Raw genomic sequence first — 16,047 nt, forward strand, 5'->3', positions numbered from 1 at the left:
CAGTGTGTTTTGGAGGAAGCTGTTTGTCAAGTCACGACTGCCTAACAACTGTTCACGCTGTGTTAGTATGCAGAGGAACATTATTGGATTTTCTTTGCAGGGAGGGAAATGAGATCAAAAACTGAAGACAGAGATAGTATAGAAGTATAGAAGATAACAAAGAAAGGATAGAAGAGAAGAATTAGGAGAGAGAAACTAGAAGTGAGGAGAAAGATGCAGAAACACAGAGATGGGTCAGGGAAGCCAAATGTGTCATTAGCATACTGATATCATACGAATGATAATCCCATTTACCCTCTGAACAGATCAGCTCTGATTATATGGTCCCTGTGCATTTCCTGACTGGAAATATGAGAGCAGATGAGGTTTCAGTGTGGTGTCAGTCAAGTCCCCATTTAATTAAATATGTTATATTAGATCTACTTATTAACTTTTGTTTAGTTTCTCTAAAATATGGTGGATGCGAGTTTGGTGTAAATTTGAGAATAGTGACATTAATTTATCTTATTTTTGATTGTAATGTCATGTAGTTGGTCATGGTTCATTCATTCATTTATCATACCAGTATAATTCATTCTCCTTTGAGTTTTTACAAGAGACATGCAGAGTCCAACCAAGAACCAAATGATTCAGGTTTTTCTGGCTAGTGTGATTTGTTTTCCTCATGATAAACTGTGCATCATTATCAGTACATAGTTTACTGCTGTATCAAGCTCTGGTTGTTATCCTGTTCCCCTGCTGCAGGGGCTCAAACGTGTCTACTGACCTGGTTGCGGAACACCAGCGCCAATATTCCTCCCAGCAGCTCCAGGATCAGACACACAGTCAGGGTGTACATGAACTGTAACCAAACACAGAATAGAGAGGAAGAACCATTACACTTCAAAAATGAATAATTATCTTTAGAATATATATGTAATATTATCCATACACTTAGACACAATGAAGTTACTACTGCCTCAAATATATCCCTCTCAACAGTTCACACACCATGTCTTCACCCGGTAGCACACTTATGGTGCGAATAATGTCCTTCCACTGCTGGCTTTTTTTCAATAGGAGAGTGACTAGTGAACAGCTTCAACTTTTCCAAATAACCTGCAGTAAACTGCTGATCACCATAAAATTATTCTTGTAATGTATTTTAAGTGAAACATAATATTCTACGTACCCAAACACACTGACATATCATGATGCATTTCTCCATTGTTTAAATCCCCCACCCTTATTCAGAAGCCACAGATTAAACAGACTTGTCCCTCCTAACACTGGTCGCCTGACAACATGTTCATACCTTGCTTTACTGCGAAGAAACATCTGAAGAACATTTTTCCGGAGACACGCAAGCTCCATGTTAAACTGCAACTATATATTGTTTCTACTGGTTTTATAGTATTTTAAGAGAAATACTGGTACAAATAGAGGTAGATATTAACACACTGGTTCATTACTAATGCGGTTTAATACGGTGGAAGCATGCATTGTTCGTATGGTCAATATAAGAAAAAAAACACATTCTAAGCATCCTTGCAGCTGCTTTGTTGTTTAATAATATAAACTACTTTCGCTCTCGACACACCACTCACCACTTTCAGCAGGGTTAGATTATCCCTCAGTGAAGCCAGCACTCCAATGAATGAAACAATAAACATGACTATTCCCAGAAGGATCAGGATTATAGCTGGGGCCAAAAACACTCCTTCCAGTGTCTTGAAGCGCTGTCTCTCCACTTCAGCGTAGATGCCAATGGCCAGGACAAAGCCGCCTATCAACTGGAAACACAATGAGAAGCAAGTTAATTTGGGTTAGTCGTCAGCAAATTTGACGGGAAACAGACGTCTCTGAATTTGTGTGATTCCATATAAAAATGACTAGAGGAAAATAACAGTGAGCAGGCCAAAGCCTCATAATTGCCTCAATTATAGTTTTATGTATAAAGGACGCATTGGCAGAGAAATGTCATGGGGTCACCAGGTTTCAGCATACTGTAGAGTGAGGACTTGAGAAATGCTTGTTAGATTATATTGCTGTTCAGCTGAATTTATGGACATTGTACTGATAAAAGAGAGCAGTTAAGATATAATGTGAAATTTCTTAGACTCTGATCTTAACAGTGGTGGGCCGTCAGGGCCAGCAAGGCCTTCTCTGCTGGCCTAAACTCAGAATCACTGATTTACCTTTTAATATTTTCCCATTAATCTTTTTAGATTATTCCTAATAGTCTATGCTCTTCATTTCAAAGCATGTCTCTGTGTCTCTGGGCTGGGGTGCTTCCAGCAGTGTATGTCTATATTAGAGCTTTTATCCAATCATATTTCAGCCATCATGTGTTGGCAGGGTCAAAGAAATCTGCCCTGAGGCCTTCAGAATCAAAAGTGCAGGCGCCCGTAGCTTAAAATACATCGTTGCTGTTGCTTTAACCAATCAGATTTCGAGATGGTGACCCCAGGGCCATCTAGCAGGCGTACGATGACGTTAGTATTTTCACGTCCTCTGATTGGCTGGTCAGAGAGCTTAGCCAAAGCTAGCGATTCTTATCTGTAGCGACCTGCACAAGCTAAAACTTTATCATAATCGTAAGTATTAATAGCAGTTTTTTTAACCCACAATGGCTGACGGAGGAGAAGATATTAATTTGGTCGCAGATCTACTTAGAAATCCATTTTCAAGGCGGACTTTCCAAGAAAAGCTGGATATTTTGAGGAAATGCCGGCCCACCCCGAAGCTAGCAAGCCTGTCCCAGCCGGGAAAAGGGTTCATCCGCCACTTTCAGGTCAGCAACTACGAGCGATACCTTTGCCTTACAGGCTCAGAGGAGCAAATTGTATTGCTGGGAATGCCTGGTGTTGGCAACTGAAGGACTCTGGAACTGAGTCGGTGGTTAGAGTGTTTGATGTATATGGAGCAGTTGCACAGCAGCGCAGCTGTGGCTGCAGTGAAAGGAGACTTGTTGAATTCTTTTAATTGGGTTTCTTGCTTTAGTGATGACATTCATTCTCCAGCATGAGATACCTGTCTGCGATGCAACGTCCTGTTATACTGCCTTTCTGTATAATATTGATGGTTTCTATAGCCGTGGCGTCATAATGATGGTATTAAGAGGTGGTTTGATCCAGGTAGGATGCCACTGAAGGCCCAGGTGTAAAATGAACGGCCCGCCACTGGATCTTAACCATCCCTACACAAAACATGCACTCCTTGCATACTAAACACTGAACATATTACTGTATGAGCAACATATATTATGAGCAAGAGATACACACATTAATCTGAAGTGTGACAATATGGTATTATTCAGTTGTAGTAGTAGTTGCTATTCATTTTATTACTGAAAGTTTTATAAGAATCACCACAAAAACAACTTTAAAGAACATGCCACAAGGCCCCCAGGCCTAGAACCCTAATGACTTTGGTAATTCTTATGATTTTCCTTTTTTTTGACAGTTGTGGTTTCTGGTGAGATGTCTCCACAACCATTTGTTAAATCAGCATGAACAGGATGTCGCCCACAGGATGAATTACAGTAACTTGTTGGTCCTCTGCATATTCATCCGCTCAGAATTTCAATTTGTCCAGTTCTCTCGCATGCTAAACGTGACTCACAATCAGCCTCTGTTACTTTGTGTGTTGGGCTCATTGGGCAAATGTTAGCATGCTAAAATGCTAAACTCATACTCACATGTTTTTATTCTCTTTATCTGTGATGTGGATAAATACAATAAATACAAGCACGTCAGAGTAAGGGAGAAAAGGTTAAAAACGGGGAGACATAAAAATCAAGTACGAGTTTCTGTCCCATGCTAGCATGTTGGGCGGGGGCGCTGAGGGCAGGTCATCTTGCCAATACCCCAACAGCCTGATGCTGGCAGGTACGTGAACATGGTAAGCTGTGCACATTAGCATGTCGATGTTAGCATTTAGCTCAAAGCACCGCTGTCGACTCTTAGTCTTGTTTAATGCTCAGTGGACCAAATTTAAATGAAACACTGACCTCCCTCGGCATCGGCCTGTCTGGAGCAATCTCTAGAACCTCTGCAGAATGAAACTTCTGCTACTGAGAACATTCGTTCTAGTTAGTGTCCAAAACCAATCTGCATTTTCTCCAGACTGGAGTGGACAGCGGTGACAGATGATTTGTCTCTCTCTCTCTCTGTCTCACACACTTTCATTTTGCTATTTGTTGTCTTTGTTTGAGAGGTGGGAACAATTTATACAGGTCATCAGTCTATCATAGATGGATGACACGAGACTCGGGACCCTCTTGCTGTGAAGCCACAGACAAAAGACATATTTCTATAGATGAGAACTGAATGGAACATGGCGGTCATCAAAACACTGCATCAGTCTTCAAAAATCACTTTGGCTGTACAACAAGTCTTTTCTTCTGTGTCCAACTAGCGTCACAAATGTTTTTTCAAACACAACTAGAGAGAACTATTTAGAGGCTCTGAGAAAAAGGTAAAGGTGTTCAAAACAGATCTCTACACACACCAGAACTATACGGTAAATCAGCCTTTTAATGATGGCGGCATGGCTTTTCTACTGTTAGCCGTACACTGATTTACTGCCTCATCTGGGTTTGCGCTACGGAAAAAAAAAAGTCATCTCAACAGGGACAGTATAGCTGCTAATGGACAGTAATTGCAGGCTTTGTTCTTACATATGTGAACATGTGTCAGCCACAGATGACTAATATCAAGGGCTCCATCTAATAAGAGTGCTGGTCTGGTTTAATAAGCCAGGCTGCGTGGGGAGATATTCAGTTTGAGCCAGAAACTAAAAACCAGAAAAGCGCTTCCAAACACCTACACAGCGATCCCCGCTAACTAAGGAGTCTATGAAGGAGTATATGACGTGGGGGCTCACGTAAGTAGAAATTACAATTGTTACTTTGATCCTTCCTCACAAGCTTGATTTAAAAAAATCAGGCTGTCCAGTCCAGTGTTTTGTACCATCTTTAACCAATCTGCACATCGTCAGTGTTACATTAACATGCATCAAAGATGCCTCCTGTAATTTGCATTAAATTAGCATATGGAGGGAGCTAATTATACAATCAGTGACAGTGGCTGTCATTGCCTACCAGGGGCATTATGAGGGTGAAGAAAAGCTTAAATGGTTAGTTCATCCGATTTACAAACAAAACAAGGAACATATTCTTCCACTCTGCCCTGATATCGTCTAGACGTTTTGGATGCGTCTGAAATATCTCTCTATGGAATTTCCTGCTGCAACCCAAAGCAATACAAGTGACACCTTAAAGTGCACAGTTTTCATTAGAAAATAAATGCACAACATTAAAGTTAAATGGTCGAGTCCGTCCCTACAGTTAGCTCCAGGCAAATCTAAAATTAAGAAGGTCACTTGCACAGACTCAATTACGGCCAAATAGCACATGAGCAAATGCAGGCCTGTAATGTGAACAGGCAGTTGGATCAATAACTGGCCTTACACCATGATCCATTCATCGGATCTAACATTTTCTATCCTTTGTGTGTCCAGGGAGGGTCAAGTGAGCCTGCCAACTGGCAACATCCACCTTACACGCTTTCTTTAAACGACGACTATATTTCATTACGAGGGTTTTCTTTTTCATCATTTCTAAAGCTTACTGGACACATAAAAGCCATTGCTTTGTTGTAAATGAGCTCACAGTTTTGCAGGCGTTTGATTATCTAAACCAATTTATTTTGAGGTAAAACAACCATAATGAGGTTTTTCAAAAGACCAACAGGATGTGTTCACACATACAGACCTGGACTCAAAGGCTGGCAGTGGTAGGCTACTGCTCATTGTGAGAGGGACCCGCTGTTACAGCTCGGCGCCGCCTGCTGAGCTACAGATTTAAAAGGATGCAGCTGAACTACAGAGGAGAACTGAGAAAAGGTAAACTTTATGCAAATGTTCTGTGATGCAATGGAAAGGATCAATCTTGCCAGCTAGGGTGCCACTGTTGTGTTCAGTTTCATTTTTAATTTCAGTTTCATTTTCAACAGCGTGGATCCCCCCCCCCCCCAACACACTGAGATGGAGATTTCCAGTGTGTCCTGGATGCAGACGCACCTGTTTTTTCAAATATGCACCTTCAGCTTTGTCTTAAAAAAAAATCATGGGTTTGTGTTGAGCTAAACATGCAGAATTTGAACCGCCCCTATGGAAGATGCAATGTGGTCATTTTGCCACGCTCCAGCCATGCTAGCCGCTCCGTGAGGATGTGCTTCGGCACAGTGGCACTTTAAGCTAAATGCTAAAGTGACAGGAACAATTCTCATGCTATGTTCCAATCGTGCACAATGTCACACAGAAACATAAAAATACAGCCGACTGTGACAAACCTCCACAGGTTTGTTGAGGGACATCAGACTGCCTCCATGAAGTCGAGGTAGATGGATTAACCAAAAGATAGGTTAAAAGCAGGAATTCCAACTATGAGAGGCGTTCCATTGTAATTTTCCTCGCTGGAAGTTTTCTGGAACGCAGCATAAGGTGCTGCTGTCAAGCCGATGTCATGTTTATCATGTTCACCCAATTAATTTAGAGTGCTGGCATGCTAACATTTGCATCAAGATTATTACTGTGGTGAGTACAAAAATGATACAAGATACAACCAAATGTCCATGATACACATATTACATCAATTTTAATCATATTTCAATTAGTTTTAAACAGTAAAACACAGATTAGCTTCACGCATAAAACATTGTTGGTTTTAACCCCACTAAGGCAGTCAGTTAACAGAAATACGCTTTAAAAAGGTAGAGTTAACTTTTTTAATTCACTCTCATTTTCCCCAAAACATAGCCTCCAAGAAAACACACACACACTGACATGCAATGTGTTGCTACTGCAAACACCAGATTTTCTTCACGTTTGTCTGCCTCCCCAAGACCCACCTTCAGCCTTTCCAAACTGAGACAGACAACGTGTCAGAGAAGAGGGGATGGAAAGAAAAGATGTGTTGTTACTTAGACACTGTTTATAATCCACCATGGTGTCTTTTCCTTACAAGTCCCTGCTTGCTGTCTGTTATGGTATTTCACTGCTGGCTGTTTCGCCCGCCCACCTCGGCCTCACTTGCATTGAGCCAAAGAGGAGTGGAGGGCACTTAGAGCAATAAAAACAGCAACTCTGACTTTCTTTGTTAAGATGATCACTCATGATCATCTTAACAAAGAGTCTTGTGAATCACTCTGGTACTTGTAAACAAATCTTAAATAAAATAGCTGAGATAATATAGCAACCCAGGCAGAGCTCAGTTTATCAGCATGCACTCAGCTGCAGATGACTTAGTGGCAATATCAGGGCATTAGGCCAAGGTTAAGTTGTTTTATATAACCCATTACACTCTGTGCTATTAGTGTGCCTGACTTACTGCTGTGGGGACATACAGTGCAGCACTGAAACTCAAAAGGAGCTCTAGAAAACAGGCTACAAGCTCGGACGTGGGATGAATATTCACATATACAAGGATTCACTGTAGGACTGCAACTTAGTCGGTGGTAAACTAGAATAATTGACTAGAAAATCAAATCAATGTAAAAAGTAACCAATCAAATATGCACAGAAATGATGGACTTAGAAAATATGTCTCAGAATTCCTTTTTTAGATGACAGAAAAAATAACTGGCTTGACAGATGAATTTACACTGGGTTTGAAAGAGGCTTCTGAAGGTTACTGATTCTCTCTCTTGTCCTGTTCTGTCATCAATGATGCATGTTGTTGGACACCAGTCTGAACTGCAACAACATCTATGAAGCCAATTAAACCTTATGATTTTCACATGAAACAAACAGGGACATGTTTATTTGATAGACACATAATGCCAGTAAAGGTTGCTGGTATAAAAAGGTCTGAATGTGTAATGATTTCCCTGCTTGTGTCAGTCAGTATGTTTTATAGTCACAAATTACAGTGCAATTATTACTGCTCAGTGGTCTGAAGTGAAAGAAGTGTGTCAAAAGCGTTCAGTCCAAACGTGTGCATGTGTTGTATGTGTATCAGTATGAGCCACAGTTATATAAAGCCTGCTCAGTCAACCTTCACTGGGTAAATAAAGGTTAAGAAGAGCAGATAACCTCATACAGTAGAGTGAAGTGAAATCAACCCACAGGACCAAGAGGCTCAGCTGGGATCACAGTTGAAAAGGTTATCTTCAAAATACTGACGTTTCTTCTACTTTCATTTAGTCCCACAACGCAAGTGACAAAAGTACACGATGCATCAGACAGTGGCTCTCCACGGTGGTAAAACATGACCTGTGGACTAATCATCTTACAAACACTATTTCAGTTTTGGTTTTTCTCTTTGTCAACTGTCAACACCTTTGACCATTAAGCATTAAGCCCGATTTGATGAAGTCATTGTCCGCATATGACTTCAATCTTTTTGTGCTGTGAGCAGGAAATCGCTCACCGTCTCCTGTACATTGTTCCTTAAACATAAACTATTTGTCTTGGCTTGGAGCCTGAGCGGCTGATCTCAAACACACAGACATCCTGTCCTAGGGGACACTGAATCAGTGTGAAGAATGGGTCAGTTAAAAAAAAAAAGAGGAAAAATCTAAACGCAAGACAAGTACAGTTTTGCTTCCGTTTTTATGTAGACAAGAGGGTAATTTGACATAACAAGCAAATGTCTGAGAACATGAGAAAACATGTTTGAGCGACACAAACTTCCCTGTAAATCAGAGAACTTGGCCAAAGCTGCCAATAAAGCTGTACTGCCGTAATAGCATTGGTTGTTTCTATTGCTAATTACAAGAAATATTGAAAATATTACTGATTACAGCATATTATCAACTGAAAATAAATGATTCCCACGTGTTTTATGAGACATTATAGCTATTGGTGCTGATTTTAAGAGTGTGAATGTTTGCTACCGTCAGCGTTTCCTGTAGGATGTGGCAATGTGACCTAACTGCTCTTATTCTTATTCTGCGGTGTATCACACTGAGATAAACCCCACTCTTCAGAGACAGAGTGTGGTGAGAATGTCTCTTAAACATCACGGAATCAACAAGCTGTAGGAGCAAAGTAAATATGTGTTCATCTGTTTCACCTCCCCTATCAAGGCAGCATTCATTCTCCATAATAAACCCACTACTGACTCCCCCGAGCCTCACTGTCACACTCCCCCCTGCTCTCTTTATGAATAAGCATTTCAGAAATGTCTCCCTGAAGAATGAAATAAGTGATTTTCTTTGTATAGAAGTGTTGTGTCGATGAGCCATCTGCCTGCACAAATATACATGTCTGTCATGTTGTCTATGAGAGGGAGCAGCTGCAGAGTTTGGCTATGGCACACAAAACCTTTATTCTTTAGAAGCTCAACATAATGTAAGCCATCAGGGCAGTGTAACCCCCAGGAGTCAAACTGTGTGACTTAGAAGTTGCTGCCTCTGTAAAATAAAAACACATCCCTTGACAAAATCACAGCATCATCTGATGTGTGACTGCTAAACTGGCAAGGGTCTCCGTTACCACTAAAGCTTAGAAAAGTGTATTATGCCATGAGAGGTGTGTGTGAGTCAGCCAAAACAGTAATGTTGTGGGTTAGACAGCTTAGCACTGAGCTGAAACTCACTATAAAGCTGCAGATGTGGTGATGAGTCTCTGTGGGTTCATCACTACAAGCGACCCTTATAACATTGTTCTCACGTGGACTTCTGATACTCTGTTATAATAAAAAAAAAATGTCGGTTTCAGCTGCTTTAAGATAATAAAATACAACACAGCTTCTCATTCTTGTCTACATTTTCATATTTCTGCCACACAGAATCTAGAATTTCCCCTGGGATTTGGATTTGAGGGTAGCACTCGCTTCACTGTTTGAACCTTGAACCTGTCTGTGTGGAGCCTGCATGCTCTCCTCATGCTGACGTGGCTTTTCTCTGGTTCTCCAGCTTCCTCCCACAGTCCAAAGACATGCAGGTTAATTGCCGACTCTAATTTGCCCCTAGGTGTGAGCGTGAATGGTTGTCTGTCCCTATATGTCGGCCCTAGTCCGGGATGTACCCCCCCGACCCCCAGTGGGAGCAAGAACACATCAGTTAAACACACTGAGGTAGTCAATACGGATGTGCATCTCCCAACTATTCAATCACAATTCAGTCAGTAACACATTATTATCATTTCACATGGCTGATAGACCACCGTCTTTATCTAAAAGAGCCCCAAATTATTTGTTGTGTGTCTCTCAATGGCACAAAAAAAGCTTTTAGAATTTTACCAAGCACCTTCAGGCTACAGCTTACATAACTCTGGAGCATGAGGGCATGTACAGAGAAGCAGAAGTAGATCAATCATATCATGTGACTGCAAACTTCACTGCACCCATGTACACACCTATACTTGAGACTCCTATGCAGGCTTGTAATGTGTGTAGGCTGAACGTACAACACAATTACTGCACCAACACTGTCATTTAGAGCAATGCAACGCTGCCATTTCACTGTCACTTAGTGCAGACAGACAGCTGATCGGTCAGGCTGGCCAGACATGACTCACTGGGGGCCTTTAGACCACAGCAGGACGCCACAACACGCGCACAGCTTAAGGGATTTCCGAGAGAAAACGCCTGAATGCGCGGTTCCTTTCTGTTAGTCTCCCTGTGGCGGTGTTCACCCAGCGGGGCTCGGCAGGGAGGAGCTGGGTAAAGGTGCTCAGGGAGGGTGGGGCCTCACAGCAGCACACAGGTACACACACCTGTCGCCTCCGCGCCGGAGATCACAAAGCTGCCGTTTGAAAAGTGGGATAAAACTACTGGACTCTCAACATGACAAGTCAAAATGTTCTTTCTGTGGATCTGACCGGCACACAGCCTCAGCTGAGACAGACACACACACACACACACACACACTCACCCTGCCTGCACCCCTCCCGCCGGGACATCAGTGAAACAAAGCTCCCCCAAGAAGAAGACAGCCTGCCGGTACTCACCCACCAGACGATGGCATAGGAGAAGAGGATGAATTTGAGGAAAATGTAGGAGCATCTGTGGCAGTAGCGGATCTGGTCGTTGCCGGACATCGTGCCTGACTTCAGCGGCTCTCCGCACTGTTGACAACACACTTCCGCGTTGGCAACGTCACCACACCTGGGAGCGCACGTGAGCGTGATGGATGGACGGATGGATGATGGGACGTTCACGTGGTGAAATACACCGAGAACGGGAGCAGCAGCGACGATCCTTTTGTATGGTCGCTGAGAGTTTTCTCGATTGATCCATGAATTATCCACAAACTCCTCTTTTCCTTTATGTGACCAGATAAAAGTCCCGCTGTGGTTATAACACCAGTTTCAGGTTTCACCTAAAGGACAACATAGAAACCGTCCTGCCTTCTCTTCTCCCCACTGCCTAAATAAAACACCCAGCACTGTAATAAAAGATGATGATCTTTACAGAGAGGCTGCAGTTCATCTAGCAAATACACACAAAGTGGTGATAAACATGGACTGACTGAATATCTGTGAGAGAAACAGATACATTCACTTGAAAAAGACATCAGCCTCAGATAGAACAAGCTGAGCTGTGTCAACATAGAGGAAACATGAACATAGGAATACTATTTTATCTCTAGACAAATAAATGAATAAAACTCTTTGGTCTAACACAGTTATTAAGTAACTCAAAACATGTAACTCTGCCTCCTAGTGGTGAAATATAGCAGAGAGCCCCCACGGATTTGGAGCCCCTACTGTGTTGTGCCAGGGACTGGATCACAGGGATAAAGTCCACGAATCCTTTAAAGAAGTTGGACACTGGAGCTAACAACTTAATTTACTGCCAGTGCTTTTGTTTGGGGCCTCAGTGCAGTTAAAGCCTCATAATAATAATAATAACAGCAAAGTTTCCCCACTGAGGGATCAATAAATAAATATCTATCTATCTATAATCAGTACACGCAACTTCAACAAGTGTCAAATTGATCCTCTGTAACTGGTTAATCAATCACTTAAAGACTTTGGAATTACACGAAATCTATTTTGCATCAAAAACATACATGCAAACTACCTTTATTGTCGACACATAACAAAATGATGTCTTTGGGAAGGTTATGAAGTACAAGACGGTCACATAATCTGGCTCACTTTCAGAAATAGAGCCTAAATGTGTGAACCGCTTACAAACATGCAGCAGCAGATCACAAAAGGCATTTTAATGGCTTGATACACCACAACAACAGGCAGCCACCTTCAGGCTGTTTGTGAGCAACCATCGCCCTTCATGTTTACAGTGTGTCCAACACTGTTAGCTCTGGTGGACCCTTATCAGCAGTCTTATTCAGTCGATTAAAGCACGAGTCAGTAAGAGGCAGCTGTCTGAGTGGCTGTTCAGCCAAGTGAATCATTATTTTCACCCTGTTTATCACCTCCTGTTATCTTCTTCTACAAGCAAAAGCCTCTTAGCCAACAACACCAATGGAAGTGAAGTAAAACAAAAACTGAACAGTTTCAGGTTTTATCAGACATATTATTCATTGTTATTCAGAGAATATAACAAGACAGATTAACCAGACTCTCTCTGATATGTTTCGCTCTGTCTTTCAGTTATGGTTTTTTCTGGACTAGGAACACAGGTGGCAGTCAGGGGTCAGATGTGGCTTTTGAGAGGTGTTCAGGTGCAACATTTAAAAAACAAAGACACGAGGCAGTGTGGAGCCATCTGTCTTTGTCTATGCTTGTTCAAGGTAGACAGGCTGTGTTTCATCCTTTCCTCATCAGTTTTAGGCCCTGGGTTGTCACCACTGTTATTCGTCTCTCCACAGTGCCTCGGGGTCAGAGTCCCTCAGGGGACCACACCTATTACAGTAAGTACAGCTGAGCTAGAAACTTTTCATTCCCCTGCGACCTTCAACATGCCCTCCACCAGGCCCTGCCGACCAATAAGGATTTGTGATCATGTGAAAGCACACACATGCAGTGCGTACTGTGCACACACAACAGAGAGAAAAACAGAATGAGTTCAGCTGAAGTTAGCAGGCTCTACCTCTATCCGTTCTTTTCTGTGCAAACACATAGGAACACACACAGTAGATTTCCCCTGAGAGGCGGGAGAAACAGAAAATGAGCCCAAATGTGAGGAGAGATCGACAGCAAACAATTTAGGTAAGAATAAAAGCATAAGAAGACATATAACAGTGAGCTGGTGTCACACACTACCTGTTTAATGCATCGAAAAGCTCTTAGATTATTTCCTCGTTTTCAAGGAGAAACACAAAGTTACGACAACAATCCAACATCACCATTGTCATCTAGACATATAGACATCATAAACGTACAGCAGGTGTACTCATAAGTGTTCAGATTTGAATACTTTTATTCTAATTCACATATTCAAATCAGCAGCGTATAAGTGGTGACACATACAGTCTTAGGGGGGACATTTGAGTGTTTTGTTAAGTTTCAGGTGCACCATCTCTGACTAAAAGTTGACAGAAGCAGTTATTCTTAATGTGACAGCTGAAAATTGAAGACATAGAGCCACATTTTGCAAGTCAATTCTGTGACCTCCTCAGTATCCCAGATAAATTCTGCAGTTACTTCAGATATCAAGACTATCACCCGATGGAGAACTTCTTTTAAATGAGTGTCATTAAATGAATGTACACTGTTGCCCATAAAGTTGGAATAAAATGTTTTTTACCTCTTCTCATGAAATGATTGTGACAATGTGATTTATTCTTGATAAATAAAGTGTATATCTTCTCAACTTTATTGTTCAAACTCTTCCAAACATATCACAGTGAAACTTAAACCACAATTAACCTTTGCAAACTGTGTATTCAGGCTTTAACAAAATTGGAGGTATTGAGCAATTTTTCCAACTTTATGGGCAACAGTGTTGTATTGGTATTATACTGATTGTGAGCAGCTTAGAGGTATAAGAACAACATCAAACACAACCTCCAAAAGATCCAGCTGTCGCCATCAGCTGGGAGGACATTACTAAAAAAAAAAACAGCAGCGGGGAGAAGCAGAGATCTTGTAGGAGCTGTAAAACACAGGAAGAATCAAAGAGCGGAGAGACTCTTCACCAAGAATTAATCTCACAGTTGCAGGACCAAAAATCCATCCTCACCCTACAATTAAGTGTTAGATCAAAACCCCAGCAAAAGGACCCCTCAGGCGAACCATCTCACTGCATCCTGAGTGATTGCACATGATGATAATTAAGGGATACTGAGCCTGCACTATGCTGGGAGCATGTCGGCCCTTTGAAGGGAGTGGAGTTTTATTGTAAAAATCATAAACAATTAAAACATGTGGTGTTCATGGGATTGTATGTAAACTCTAATAAAGACGCATTTTACAGAGGAAGTGGACATTTCAGGTAATAGGCATCCACACACACTGAATGAAAATCCAAAGAGCTGTCTCTGTCCTCAGAGGACCAGGAGACACATGGTCCAACCCTGCAAATGTGGCACACATCACTCCTCTCTGTGCCTCTACTTTACTGCGCCAAATAGAAAATGAAGAGGACAAATGCTGGACAGTTTAAAGGCAGAGATGGTTGCAGAAATAACAGGTAGCAGCAGAGAATGTGGATGTCAGTCTTTTTCTGTCAGCATCTCTCTCATCTGTTCCATTTCATACACTCATCTGCGTCTTGTGGCTGAAGCCGACGCGCACTTTTAACCCTTGTATGGTGTTCGGGTCTGTGGGACTCAAGAGGAAAATGATACGACTAATTATTTTTTCAAACTCAGACTCATTGGCCTTGGCTCATTTTGATGAGTCTGAGTTTGAAAAAATAATTAATCGTGTTGTTTTGATAGAGAGCATGTGAAAACACCATGCAAGGGTTAAATGATGTCTCCTTTGTCACATTCTCTCTTTCATTTTTACAGTTTTTGTACAGAAACCAGAGTGCAGTTCTGACAGCTCGTTCTCTTTCTGCTTTTCATTCACACCCCCCTCTCTCTATCTTAATCTCTCTCCCTCCCTCTGTACAAGGTGTTGGCGCAGCTCCACGCGCACAGTCGCGTGCCTGCCCGTCCGTCTCCGTCAGTCTCAGCAGCTTGTGCCGTAATCAGCCAGTTCCACATTCCAGCAGAGAGCAGAGGAAGCGTGTGCATGTGAGGGTGTGTGAAAGAGAGAATAGAAATGTCTTGAGGTGTCTTGATGGATTGTTGGATGGAGCGGGTCATCCATAACGCAGCGCTCTGACTTCCGGACGTTATTAGTTATGGATTGGACAAACTGATGTAAAAACTGACAACTCAGAGAGGTAAGGCAGATGACAGGAATGGTCTGAAGGACGTTTTGTCTCATTTTTTTGTAGGAGAGAAATCTTTCCCGTCTTATGCGTTATTTCATCACTTGTGTTGTGGGTTGTTGCGCCTACTGCAGCCAAAGAAATCCATCATTTTGTGTGTGTGTGTGTGTGTGTGTGTGTGTGTGTGTGTGTGTGTGTGTGTGTGTGTGTGTGTGTGTGTGTGTGTGTGTGCGCCAAATGCATATTGTAAATATATTTTGTTTTAGCTATTAAAGCACCTGCTCAATCAAATGTGTACTGAAGCCAAATGCAGTGTTCTGTTGTTAACTCAAAGGAAATGGTTAAAACTGTTAAAACTAACATGTGCTGCTGACAGATAGGCTATCAGTAGAGGAACTTGCCATAATAGCGATATGGTGTATGATTATTAACTCAGGCGACTCTACTGATGCTGACAAATGCGCTCACGGTGTAATTTAACACATGATGTGAATCTGAAACACACTGGGTTTTCAGGTTCCAAAAAAACTTAGAGTAAGTATAATTAAATCTCTGTAAACACGGTTTGAGATGTTCCCATAATACATTTTGGTGACATCCAACAAGAAGAACGTGAAAAGATGTTAAATAACCTACTGTGAACCCGTATTTGTGAAATCTGGACTGACAAAATGAAAACACAGCACAAGGACGTCTTTAATTATTTGAATACCTCTCCGTCATTGTGCCTCATTACGCATGACGCATAACGCACATACAGTTAAACATAAAGTCCCTGTCTCCAGGTGAACGGGGAGAAGAATATGGACGCCGAGAGTCTTATTCAA

General features: G+C 41.8%; 1 protein-coding gene across 2 annotated transcripts in view; it reads right to left on the minus strand.

Annotated features, from left to right (window-relative positions):
* The window catches only part of tspan15 (tetraspanin 15), a 32,229-nt gene extending 21,150 nt beyond the window's left edge, over positions 1–11,079 (minus strand). The window contains exons 1-3 of one of the 2 annotated variants that reach the window (XM_070827701.1): positions 10,943–11,079; positions 1,587–1,772; positions 767–841 (exon numbers count right to left, since the gene is read on the minus strand). In XM_070827701.1, the coding sequence (XP_070683802.1) occupies positions 767–841; positions 1,587–1,772; positions 10,943–10,993 (312 nt within the window). In that variant the 5' untranslated portion in view covers positions 10,994–11,079. Of the gene's footprint in view, positions 1–766; positions 842–1,586; positions 1,773–10,938 lie in introns of both variants that reach the window. The other variant, XM_070827693.1, reaches the window with a different exon arrangement.
* Positions 11,080–16,047: the final 4,968 nt, after the last annotated feature.

The sequence above is a fragment of the Pempheris klunzingeri genome, chromosome 1 (genome assembly GCF_042242105.1).
Source record: "Pempheris klunzingeri isolate RE-2024b chromosome 1, fPemKlu1.hap1, whole genome shotgun sequence".
In the NCBI taxonomy this organism is placed as follows: domain Eukaryota; kingdom Metazoa; phylum Chordata; class Actinopteri; order Acropomatiformes; family Pempheridae; genus Pempheris; species Pempheris klunzingeri.